Source organism: Neolamprologus multifasciatus, chromosome 20 (assembly GCF_963576455.1).
Source record: "Neolamprologus multifasciatus chromosome 20, fNeoMul1.2, whole genome shotgun sequence".
NCBI classification, from domain to species: Eukaryota; Metazoa; Chordata; class Actinopteri; order Cichliformes; family Cichlidae; genus Neolamprologus; species Neolamprologus multifasciatus.
Window position 1 is genome coordinate 27,164,693 of NC_140458.1, and position 12,422 is coordinate 27,177,114.

The following is a 12,422-nucleotide window of genomic DNA, read 5'->3' on the forward strand; positions in this document are numbered from 1 at the left end:
GCAGCAACATCACCTCTGTTATGTTTATTTTCACTTCACCGAGTCCTGACATCAGTTTCTATTCTTCCTTTTCATTACAGTTTTTATTGGCTACACTTAGTATAACAAAAAAGTCCCTTGAGTTGCAGCCGAGTGGCAGAAAGGAAGTGAACACCAGAAAAGAACAGACTCTCTGGAGGCTTCAAGACAAACTGAGCACAGTAAACAGTTTTCTTCAAAGGTCCCAAATCCACGACAGGCTAAATAGGGATCTGCCTGAAACTCAGTGTTTAAATGAAATTTCTAGTCAAGTCTGAACCTAAACAAACACACATCTTAACTTGTAGCCTTGTAATCTACTTCAACCGGCAAACCTTTTTTAAATGGTTTCTCAGTACATGGCTTCTGCTGGAAAGACAACAGCTATATGGTGATTACTGTTTGAAATGCTCCAGCCTAGACAAACAATTCAATTCAATTCAATTTTATTTATATAGCGCCAAATCACAACAAATGTCGCCTCAAGGCGCTTCATAGATACAGAGAAAAGCCCAACAATCATATGACCCCCTATGAGCAAGCACTTTGGCGACAGTGGGAAGGAAAAACTCCCTTTTAACAGGAAGAAACCTCCGGCAGAACCAGGCTCAGGGAGGGGCGGCCATCTGCTGCGACCGGTTGGGGTGAGAGAAGGAAGACAGGATAAAGACATGCTGTGGAAGAGAGACAGAGATTAATAACAGATACGATTCAATACAGAGAGGTCTGTTAATACATAGTGAGTGAGAAAGGTGACTGGAAAGGAAAAACTCAATGCATCATGGGAATCCCCCGGCAGCCTACATCTATTGCAGCATAACTAAGGGAGGATTCAGGGTCACCTGGTCCAGCCCTAACTATATGCTTTAGCAAAAAGGAAGGTTTTAAGCCTAATCTTAAAAGTAGAGATAGTGTCTGTCTCCTGAATCCAAACTGGAAGCTGGTTCCACAGAAGAGGGGCCTGAAAACTGAAGGCTCTCCCTCCCATTCTACTTTTAAATACTCTAGGAACAACAAGTAGGCCTGCAGAGCGGGAGCGAAGTGCTCTAATAGGGTGATATGGTACTACAAGGTCATTAAGATAAGATGGGGCCTGATTATTTAAGACCTTGTATGTGAGGAGCAGGATTTTGAATTCAATTCTGGATTTAACAGGAAGCCAATGAAGGGAAGCCAAAACAGGAGAAATATGCTCTCTCCTTCTAGTCCCTGTCAGTACTCTTGCTGCAGCATTTTGGATTAACTGAAGGCTTTTCAGTGAGTTTTTTGGACATCCTGATAATAATGAATTGCAGTAGTCCAGCCTGGAAGTAATAAATGCATGAACTAGTTTTTCAGCGTCACTCTGAGACAGGATATTTCTAATTTTAGAGATGTTGCGCAAATGGAAGAACGCAGTCTTACATATTTGTTTAATATGTGCGTTGAAGGACATATCCTGGTCAAAAATGACTCCAAGGTTCCTCACAGTGTTACTGGAGGCCAAGGTAATGCCATCCAGAGTAAGAATCTGGTTAGATACCATATTTCTAAGCTTTTCAGCGCCGAGTACAATGACCTCAGTTTTATCTGAGTTAAGAAGCAGAAAGTTAGTGGCCATCCAAGTCTTTATGTCTTTAAGACATTCCTGCAGTTTAACTAATTGGTGTGTGTTATCTGGCTTCATGGACAGATAGAGCTGGGTGTCATCTGCATAGCAGTGAAAATGTATGCTATGTCTTCTAATGATGCTGCCTAGGGGAAGCATGTATAATGTAAACAGAATTGGTCCTAGCACCGAACCCTGTGGAACTCCATAATTAACCTCAGTGTGTGAAGAGGACTCTCCATTTACATGCACAAATTGGAGTCTATTAGATAGATATGATAAAAACCACTGCAGTGCAATACCTGTAATACCTACAGCATGTTCTAATCGCTCTAATAGAATATTATGGTCAACAGTATCGAATGCTGCACTAAGGTCAAGAAGGACAAGCACAGAGATGAGTCCACTGTCAGAGGCCATAAGAAGATCATTTGTAACCTTCAATAAAGCTGTTTCTGTGCTGTGATGAACTCTGAAACCTGACTGAAACTCTTCAAATAAACCATTCCTCTGCAGATGATCTGTTAGCTGTTTGACAACTACTCTTTCAAGGATTTTTGATATGAAAGGAAGGTTGGAGATTGGCCTATAATTAGCTAAGACTGCTGGGTCTAGAGATGGCTTTTTGAGTAAAGGTTTAACTGCAGCCACCTTGAAGGCCTGTGGTACATAGCCGATTATTAGAGATAGGTTGATCATATATAAGATCGAAGAATTAATCAATGGCAGGACTTCTTTGAGCAGTTTTGTAGGAATGGGGTCTAAAAGACACGTTGATGGTTTGGAGGAAGTAATTATTGAAGTTAACTCAGAAAGATCGATTGGAAAAAAAGAGTCTAACTTAACATCAATGGAACTAAGAGTAGCTGTAGATAATATTACATCTGTGGGATGATTATTGGTAATTTTTTCTCTAATGATAAAAATTTTATTTGTGAAGAAGTTCATGAAGTCATCACTAGTTAACGTTAAAGGGATGGTTGGCTCAACAGAGCTCTGACTTTTTGTCAGCCTGGCTACAGTGCTGAAGAGAAACCTGGGGTTGTTCTTATTTTCTTCAATCAGTGATGAGTAGTAAGCTGTTCTGGCTTCGCGGAGGGCTTTCTTATAAAGCAACAAACTATTTCTCCAGGCTAAATGATGATCCTCTAAATTTGTGACACGCCATTTCCTCTCCAGATTACGAGTCATCTGCTTTAGGGTACGTGTTTGAGAATTATACCACGGGGTCAGGTACTTCTGATTAGAGACCTTAGTTTTCACTGGAGCTACAGTATCCAGAGTCGTACGTAGTGAGGAGGTGAAATTATTAACAAGATAATCGACCTCTGTTGGGGTAGCGTTCAGATAGCTGCTCTGCTCTGTGTTGGTACAGGGCATTGACGATGATAACAGTGGCTGGATTATATTCTTAAACTTAGTTACAGCGCTTTCAGAAAGACATCTACTTTGATAAAGTCCACTCTCCACTGCTGCGTAATCAATTATTGTAAATGTAAATGTTATCAAGAAATGATCAGACAGGAGAGGGTTTTCAGGAAACACTGTTAAATGTTCAGTTTCTATGCCATATGTTAAAACAAGATCTAGAGTGTGATTAAAGTGGTGGGTGGGTTCTTTTACATTTTGAGAGAAACCAATTGAGTCTAACAACAGATTAAATGCCATGTTGAGGCTGTCATTTTTAGCATCTACATGGATGTTAAAATCACCCACAATAATTATTTTATCTGAGCTCAGAACTAAATTAGATATAAAGTCTGAGAAATCAGACAGAAACTCTGTGTAAGGCCCAGGTGGACGATAGATGATAACAAGTAAGACTGGTTTCTGAGTTTCACAGCTGGGGTGGACAATGCTAAGCATCAGGCTTTCAAATGAATTAAAAGTCTGTCTTGGTCTATCATTAATTAATAGACTGGTGTGAAAAATTGCTGCCACACCGCCCCCTCGACCTGTGCTTCGAGATTTCTGGTAGTTAGAATGACTCGGGGGTGTTGATTCATTTAAACTAACATAATCATCCTGCTGCAACCAGGTTTCTGTAAGGCAGAGTAAATCAATTTGTTGATCAATTATTAAGTCATGTACTAACAGAGACTTGGAGGAGAGAGACCTAATATTTAATAATCCACATTTCACTGTTTTACTCTTTGGTTCAGATGTGGATACTGTATTATTCTTTCTTTGTGATTGTTTAAGTTGTTTGTTTTTTGTCTTTTTGGAAGCAGACACAGTCTCTATGGAGATGGGTTTTTGGGGGGGTAGCAGGAGGAGAGAAGCTGCAGAGAGGCGTGTAAGACTGCAACTCTGCTTCCTGGTCCCAACTCTGGATAGTCATGTTTTGAGGGGTTTAATAAATTTGTCGATATTTCTAGAAATGAGAGCTGCTCCATCCAAAGTGGGATGGATGCCATCTCTCCTAACAAGACCAGGTTTCCTCCAGAAGGTTTGCCAATTATCTATGAAGCCCACATCGTTTCTGGGACACCACTCAGACAGCCAGCAATTTAAGGAGAACATGCGGCTAAACATGTCACTCCTGGTCTGATTGGGGAGGGGACCAGAGAAAACTACAGAGTCCGACATTGTTTTGGCAAAGTTACACACCGATTCAATATTGATTTTAGTGACCTCCGATTGGCGTAACCGGGTGTCATTACTGCCGACGTGAATTATGATTTTATTGAATTTACGTTTACCCTTAGCCAGCAGTTTTAAATTTCCTTCAATGTCGCCTGCTCTGGCCCCTGGAAGACAATTGACTATGGTTGCCGGTGTCTCTAGCTTCACATGTCTGAGAACAGAGTCACCAATTACCAGAGTTTGACCCCCGGCGGGTGTGTCACCGAGTGGGGAAAAACGGTTAGACACATGAACGGGTTGGTGGTGTACCTGGGGCTTCTGTTTAGGACTACGCTTCCTTCTCACCGTTACCCAGCCTTTCCCCAGCTGCTTGGGGTCTGCCGGGGAACAGCTAGCGGGGCCTACGCTATCTTCGGCTGCACCAGCTACAGGGGCCTGGCTAGCTAAGGGTGAGAGCAGGGTGCAAAGCCGAGTCTCCAATTCAGTAATCCTGGCCTCCAGAGCTGCAAATATGCTACATTTGTTACAGATATCATTACTGCTAAAGGAGGCCGAGGAGTAACTAAACATCTGACACAATGAGCAAGAAAGTGCAGAAGGGACAGGTGAAGTAGCCATGGTGCTAACGGGTCGGCTACGAGCTAAGCTAGCGAAACAGTACAGAGACAGTGAGTGAATACTATAAATTAGGTAGTGAGTACACAGAAAGTGTGCTTCGGATGAAGCACGTGAAGATTATACTGTGAAAAAAGAATGTATTTAAAAGTTGTTAATTAAACTGCTAAGCAAATAAGCTACTCAGAAACACCACTGTGTTTGAGCAGGAACAGGAAGCGATACTATACCACAGAGCGAGCGAGCGAACACCAAGTGACAGCGCCACCGACAGGAGACAGGAGAACACATACCAACATTGATATGCTGACAGTTTAGTAGTAGTAGTGCAAAACTAATGCTATCTAACAGCCCCGTTCAGTCGGCCAACTACCCAGCTTGGCTTCTCCTGACTCAGATGCAAAGTTTTGATCCTACCTTGTCAATCTCCTGCTGCAGGACCTGTTTAGCGACCTCCAGATCCTGCAGGCGGACCCTCAGCTCCTCATTCTCCTGCTCAAGACGACTCCTCTTCTTCTCCACACTGTCCAGCTGGCTGTGGAGACGGATGGACACGTCCTTTGCCACCTGTGAGGGTGAAGATGGAGGGGTAGAGGTTGGGAAGTTTAGCTCAGTGCGTCAGTCGTGACAATGATACCTAAATATCATACATGAAAGTCTGTTTGCCTCAGAATTTCTTTTACACGATCAGGTATTTGGGCACACAGACACATATTAGGACCCTGCAGGTTGGTCGCTTTATCAGATATTATAACAACATTATGCTGCCTAGCTAAAATGCTAAAATGACCCATTCATAGACTCCTTCAAGACCTTATCGTCTTCATCGGATCGTTTCAGTTTAATGACAATATCCACATAACATGAATAATGTGTTGTTCAAGTTATTAGGCGATGATCCATGATCCTAGGAAACACCTAACAAGTAACTAAAGTTACAGACATAATCATACTGTGGTGTGTACTTAAAATATTCTCAGCTGTAGCAAACCGTAGTCATATCCATTTAATTCAGACATCTAGGGTAAGAGTAGTTTCAAGCAATGTGTGTGTAAATGCATATTTTTCTCCAAAAGGAACCCCAGAGTGTTGTTATCTCGGATTGTAAGTTCAGCAAGGTTGAGGGAGGTTACTTTTTATGTTATTAATCTCTGTTCAGGTAAAATAGAACATCTGGGCTATGCAAATATCAGAAATGTTATCAAAATAGTAAAAAAATAACCAGTTAAATACTTGTTATTTGGGCTGAGACTTAAGAGTGTATTGTACATCAGGAGGAAGTTTATACTTGGTGACAATGATGAGGGGACTTTTTTTTCCCAATAATAATACCAGAAAAGATAATTAATAGCAGCCTAGCAGGGACTGATCTTTTATACATAAAATGATCTTATGAAAGTCTGATTGTGCCCCCCACCCCGGACTGCCTCCCCCACCACCAAAGCCCTGAGGGCAGTTATTCATTAAAAGTTTCTAATGTCAGAGAGTGACACCAAAGTCGACACCAGCAGCTGGGGAAAAAAAAATTAAAAATCCCACGTGACTACTGCATTGCGGTTTTAGTACAGCTATTATGCTGTTACAGTATTAAAAATCAGAACAACTTCTAAAATGAGGCGAGTTAAATAAACAGAAATTTGTCTAGTTTGCGAACCTGCATGGCATGAAGCTGAATTAAGCAGCGTTTTGCTGTCTGAAAAACAAAGAGTGCCCTGATCTGCAACACCGATGAAGTCAAACTGGTTCTTCAATGTGTTTTGAGGAAACAATACACAAAATTACACACGGACATCATCCTGAAACACTGTATTCAGTATTCACGTCATAGTCTTTACACAGCCAGTTAAGAGTTTGCATAGGGGCCCAGTGATATATCAGCTGATGATTGGTATTTGATCAATATCGAAAGGTCTGAAAATAAAGTGTGAAATTTACTGATGTCACCGGCTGTTTTTCTGTTGTCCCATATTCATTCACATTCATGTGTTGTGGTTTGTTTGTTGTGTCAGGATAGAAAGGGGAATAAACTGACAGCAAAAATAAAATATACAACCCCAAAATTATCAGTGTCAGCAGTAACACAGAAACACTCGAATCAAGACTTTTTAGCATTTTTTTCATAAAAAAATGTATGTACAAAGTATGATAACGCACAAAACTGTGAAGAATTGCAAAAAATACAAGGTAGTCAAATCCCAATTATGGCTTTCAGTATAGAGGTTTGTCAATTGTCCAGCAGTGAAAATTACCAGAGGCTAATGAGCCGAAGCCCCGACAAAAGAGCAAAAACTATTCCACCGGACAGATCGCTGTATCGCATTCAATCAGTCATCGCTGGTTATTAAAGAAGACAAACACAGAAAAAAATGAGCTTGTGCAGAGAAAAGGGGTCATTTGCTTTAATAAATATCAATTTCACCTTCAAACTGATTGCTTTTAGCTCAATTCAAACTAAATATGAGGGCTTTTATTTTAAGAGGCTGCATTACATTTGATCAAATTTAACTTTAATGGTTCCCATTGGGAACTAAGTAAAAGACTTCATCTAGTGTTTCGGGGGAAAATCTGTTCAATCATCACTCAGTAGTTCAAAAATGCACTTAAACCCCATTAGCCTCCATACTGATTTAATCTAGTGGGATGAGGGTTTTTGTCTCCAATGGTTTAACAGTTTATACTGACCACTTTTTATTTTAGCAGTTAACTGGTTCAGGCTTCAATGATTTGTTATCAATGAACTCGTTGTATTTAATGTTCAGCTGTGAGACAGGCAGGTGTGAGTTTTAAAAAATAGAGGTGTTTTTTTTTTTTTTTTTGTAGAGTAAATAGTGCATATCTGAATAGAAGCTGCAGCACCAGTGGAACCACTATTAGTCAGAGTGGATTTATGTGGTTTTAACAATACTCCTGTTAGAGTTTATAATTGCATGTAACGGACTGTCTGCTTGTGCAGTTTGTAAGTGTGTGTGTGTGTGTGTGTGTGTGTGTGTATGTGTGTGTGTGTGAGCATCACTGGTACAGTGCGTCTCGCTGCTTATTTGAAACGACTCTCTTGAACGTCTGAATGTGTGTTTTTGTACGTCTGTGTCTTTGTGGATGAGTTTGAATTGGTGCCAGGATGCACAATGCCCCTCTGTACTACCCACTCTCACTCTATCCAAATGCTCTCGCAGCTCCACCATGCTCCAATTCATGCTCAAATGTGTGTGTGTGTGTGTGTGTGTGTATGTGTAGTTTCTAATAGTTCCAGTGGTATTCAACTCATTTTAAGTCTTTATTTTAAGTTTATTTCTGAACTTTATTCAGGCATCTCTCATCTTATTATTATATGAAGAGACTTTATTTTAGACAAAAGTTATTAACATGAAAATATTATTTTGTTGCTGTCTGTGTATCTGTTCATTTTCAGTCACCTTGCATGTTGGGCTGGTTAAAAAAATATACCAATATAAGCTAACCAGTTAGCTATTGAACATTTAGTAAACTGTAATGTACTGTACAGCTGGATCCAGGAATATTTGTACACTGACACAGTTTTTCTAGTTTTGCTTCCATACATCATCATTATGAATGCTGCAACAGTCAATCAGGATGTGACTGAAATGCAAACTCTTTAATTCAAGGGAGTTAACAAAAGTATTGCGTATGTCTATATTTCTATATAACATGTCCTTGTATTTGTACACCCATACCGTGGTAGGCAACCTTTGACCGTTAGACTTAGAGTTGATTAGTTGATTAGTTAGAGTAGGGGTGTCAAACATAAGGCCTGGGACCAGAATTGCCCTTTCTTTGGAAAATGTGAAGGAGGGCAAAAATCTTGGACTTTTAACTTTATTTTCAGACGTTTTACAACTTTTCCTACCCATGCAAACCTCTCCCATGGCCCTTCATACTTCGTCAATGTAATTAACTAATAGACAAACATTAAATGTGTTTTGTCTATCACAGAAATCTTTGTTTTGTAAAATGAGCCCACAGTATAAAAGAAAAAAGAAAAAAAAGAAAGAAAGAAAAATACTTAAAGGACAGTCTGAGGCATGAGCTACCAGAACTTGACATCCCTGAGCTAGAGCAAAAACAATATATAAAAAACATAAAGCCCAAAGGTTTTTCACTATGCACACACACCCCACAAAGTTCTTTAGATTTAAGCTGTTTTAGGATTCCTTTGAGACATGACTGGAAAAAAAAAAAAGGTTTCATGTAATCATGAAAGAGTTCATCGCAAAGGTGAAGCAAACTAAATAAACAGGAGTTCAATTAAACTAATTAGCAAAAAGTCCCTCCCAGAAAATTACGTATTACATGACAAAAGAGTTCTTAGCACGTGTTGAATGAATGTTCTCTAGTATTTCATGGATAGAAAAATTGATTGATTACTACTTTGTGCTTAATTGTAATGAGTTCCTGTTACATGTGGAAAAGAAATTCATCAATAAAAGATAACTTTTATTCACTGTCCCCCTATGCAGATTTATGGCTTATCCATCTCCCTCTTCCTTTGTTCCTCCTCCTCCTCCCACCCTCACTTCTATATTGTCCCCTTCATTAACACTCCTTCGTCAGCCTTTTGACTCCCAGTAAATGCTGCACTGTTCTTCTATGTTAAAGGGAAACGTGAAGGAATTTAACACCATTGAAGCTGTGGTTTTTACCCAGCAACAGAGCCATAGGATGTAATTAGAATTCAGTCAGGGTGTCAGCTGACTGTGTGTGTATATATGTGTGCATGTGTTAGAGAAGAGAGTTAGTGTGTGACAGGGAGGTGTGGAAGAAAAGCATTAAACCTACAGAAAAGGGCGAAAATCAGGCCGCGGGAGGGAAAACAGTCACATCATTCTACAAGTGGCAGTTAGTCACCCAATCACTCTTTTTTTCATGCACACTGTGCGGTTATTTGTGTTTGATTGCGCTTAACAACTGGAGTCTTGTTTCTCCACAAACACAGCTGCTTTCTTTCCATAACGGACATCTCTCTTTAACAACGGCTCTATCCCTGTAGATCTTATCAGAGGGGTTTTACGTGCAGCCGCTTGTGTGTGTTTACGTGGCCGTGTGTGTATTTGCATGCACTTGTTCTTATCCGGAGGTACAAAGCATACAAAAAAAAAAATTGGCACTCACCTCTTGAAAGAGCGGTTTAAAAAAAATAGATCCGTCTAATTTAGACATACGCAGGTTAACTGTGGGTTTATGTTAAGGCAGAAGTTGAGCATGTGCATACTGCACTTATCTGTGTTGGTTAAGGGTGAGAAAAGGTATTATGACAAATTATATGTCAGCTAATAATTTACAGAAATCTTGTAAAAATATATTTACAGATAAAGAAAATATAATTTATGTCTTTACCTCAACTCATGAACAAACTCTTTTATTTTTTTTTTAACTCATGCACTGCAGCCCAGAACTGCTTGTGATAATGCAAATGCCCAGTGCAGATAACAAAATGATCTTTTACATGCCAGCTCAGTAATGTAAAGTCTGTGTGTTGTGTGTGGTTGCACCACTTTTCACTCATCTGAGAATTGTGCAGGTTATGATAATCTGATGCATCACAGCCCATGCCTGTCCTGGGTCCTGCTTCCTGCTGTGCTCTACCGCATATCTCTTATAGTCTGAGGTTTTCTTTTTTGTAATTTTGTCTCTGTACACCACCACTGCGTTTAAATCAAACAAATAAGATGTCACTGAAATGCAGTCTTTTAGCTTTCATTCAGGGACTTAGCTAAAGCATTGCATTAACTGTTTAGGAATTACAGCAATTTCTATGTTCAGTCCCCTGGTTTAGAGGTACAAAATTAACTGAGCACTTGTCTGGCAAGTGCTTTAATTTTTACTAGAGATGGCACGATACCACTTTTTTATGTCCGATACCGATACCGATATCATAAATTTGGATATCTGCCGATACCGATATGAATCCGATATAGTATGTTTTTTAATCAATAAAACTGTTTTTTTAATATCTTGCTGCTTTTTGTATAAGTTCATACTCAAGTTAAAAAACAAGAACAACACTAAAGCTATTCTGTTATACATGTATGTAAAAAAAAAAACAAAACACTGCACCCAAAATATTTCATAGATCAGCAATACTGATCAATCTAATAAGGTTAAACCTACTCCATCCTCCCTATTCTGGTATTTTAAAGAGTACTTAGCAGAAATATTAAGCAACCTAACTAATAGGGTTGCAAACTCCCAGCAAAAGAAAATAGGGGACCACCCTCTTCCTCATGATGCTTAATCAATGTAATCAACTTTAATTTGATGCAGTGTGAAAAAAATTCACGGAAATAAATTATTTTTCAAGAATAATTAAATAGATTCAACATCTTTCTTCAACAGAATTGCAGAATTCACAGATGGTACTTTCCCAAAGGAAAAAGTACTATAGCTTACTAGAGTATATTAGACTTAACAGTTACTATATACAGTAATGGACTTCTATATATTTTACATCAGATTAAAACTTTCGGTGTAAGATTCAGATAATTATTAAATAATTAAAAGCTAGATATTTTAAATGAGAATAAGAAAGAAAAGTATGTCTTTGTGCCCCCTTTTCCCTGTTCATGCCCTATCGGCCCCCCTGGCTAAACTTTGCTAGATCCGCCCCTGCACAGTTACCAGCCGTCAGCTGCGTAGAAAAAGATCCTGGTGTAGAAAGTAATATTAAATAAATTCTAACAACAGCTTATCAAGCTTAAACGTGCTGCTGTTGTTCAGCCGCTGGTTTCCTCTTTCTGGTGCAAAGTGGGCCAAAAACAAACAAGAGAGACGGACTCGCGACAGAAAAGCCGATCAGCTGATCATTGATCAGATTCACGATTGAAGTAGCAGCAGGAGAGAGGGAGAGAGAGGCAGTCGCTCCATATATCGGTTGTTAAGCTTAACGCGGGAATGCTTTACAAACATTCAGAGATGAACTTACACACTTGCTTTACTTCTCTCTGAGATAACTTCCTCGGAGATGAAATGTTTGCTAGCAGGCTACAAATACACACAGCCACGTGACCACACTGCTCCGCCGTGCTACGGTTAGTTACGCCGTGTCGCAAGTTTTGCAAGGTGCTTTTTTGATATTTAATGGATCGGATTACATTTTTTATTTCTCTCCGATATCCGATCCAGTAATTTACGTCAGTATCGGACCGATACCGATACGTAATATCGGATCGGTCCATCTCTAATTTTTACCTGATCAATTAAACAACTAAAAGATCTGGAGTTGGTTTAAAGTGGTGCGCTTGCATTTGGTAGCTGTTAACCAGAACTGGAACAAGACATTAATGTAAGTGAAGGAGGCCATTATTGGCAATGACAATGAGAAATAACAGCTTAAGCAAAATGTCTTCACCTGTTTCTTCCACTAAAATCCTTAGTTTACGTGCTAGCAGGTTGGCATGCTATATTTGAATTACTCAACAGCTGAAAGAAAACATTTCCAACATTGCTACAATGAGACTATCACCAAACATTTTCTTGAAACCTACTCTAACTAAAATTCCAGAGCTTAACAGAAAAGGGTCCCTCTTGATTTTATGCTAGCTGGTAAGAAATCACCTGAACTGAATGGATGATAATGTACTCTGCTACACCGCACACGTAG

At 39.5% G+C, this 12,422-nt stretch overlaps 1 protein-coding gene across 2 annotated transcripts in view; it reads right to left on the minus strand.

Annotated features, from left to right (window-relative positions):
• Positions 1-12,422, minus strand: part of mtcl2 (microtubule crosslinking factor 2) — a 94,203-nt gene that overhangs the window by 66,615 nt on the left and 15,166 nt on the right. For both annotated transcript variants that reach the window (XM_085144852.1, XM_085144851.1), the window contains exon 4: positions 5,225-5,374. In XM_085144852.1, coding sequence (XP_085000978.1) covers positions 5,225-5,374 — 150 coding nt within the window. The remainder of the gene's footprint in view (positions 1-5,224; positions 5,375-12,422) is intronic.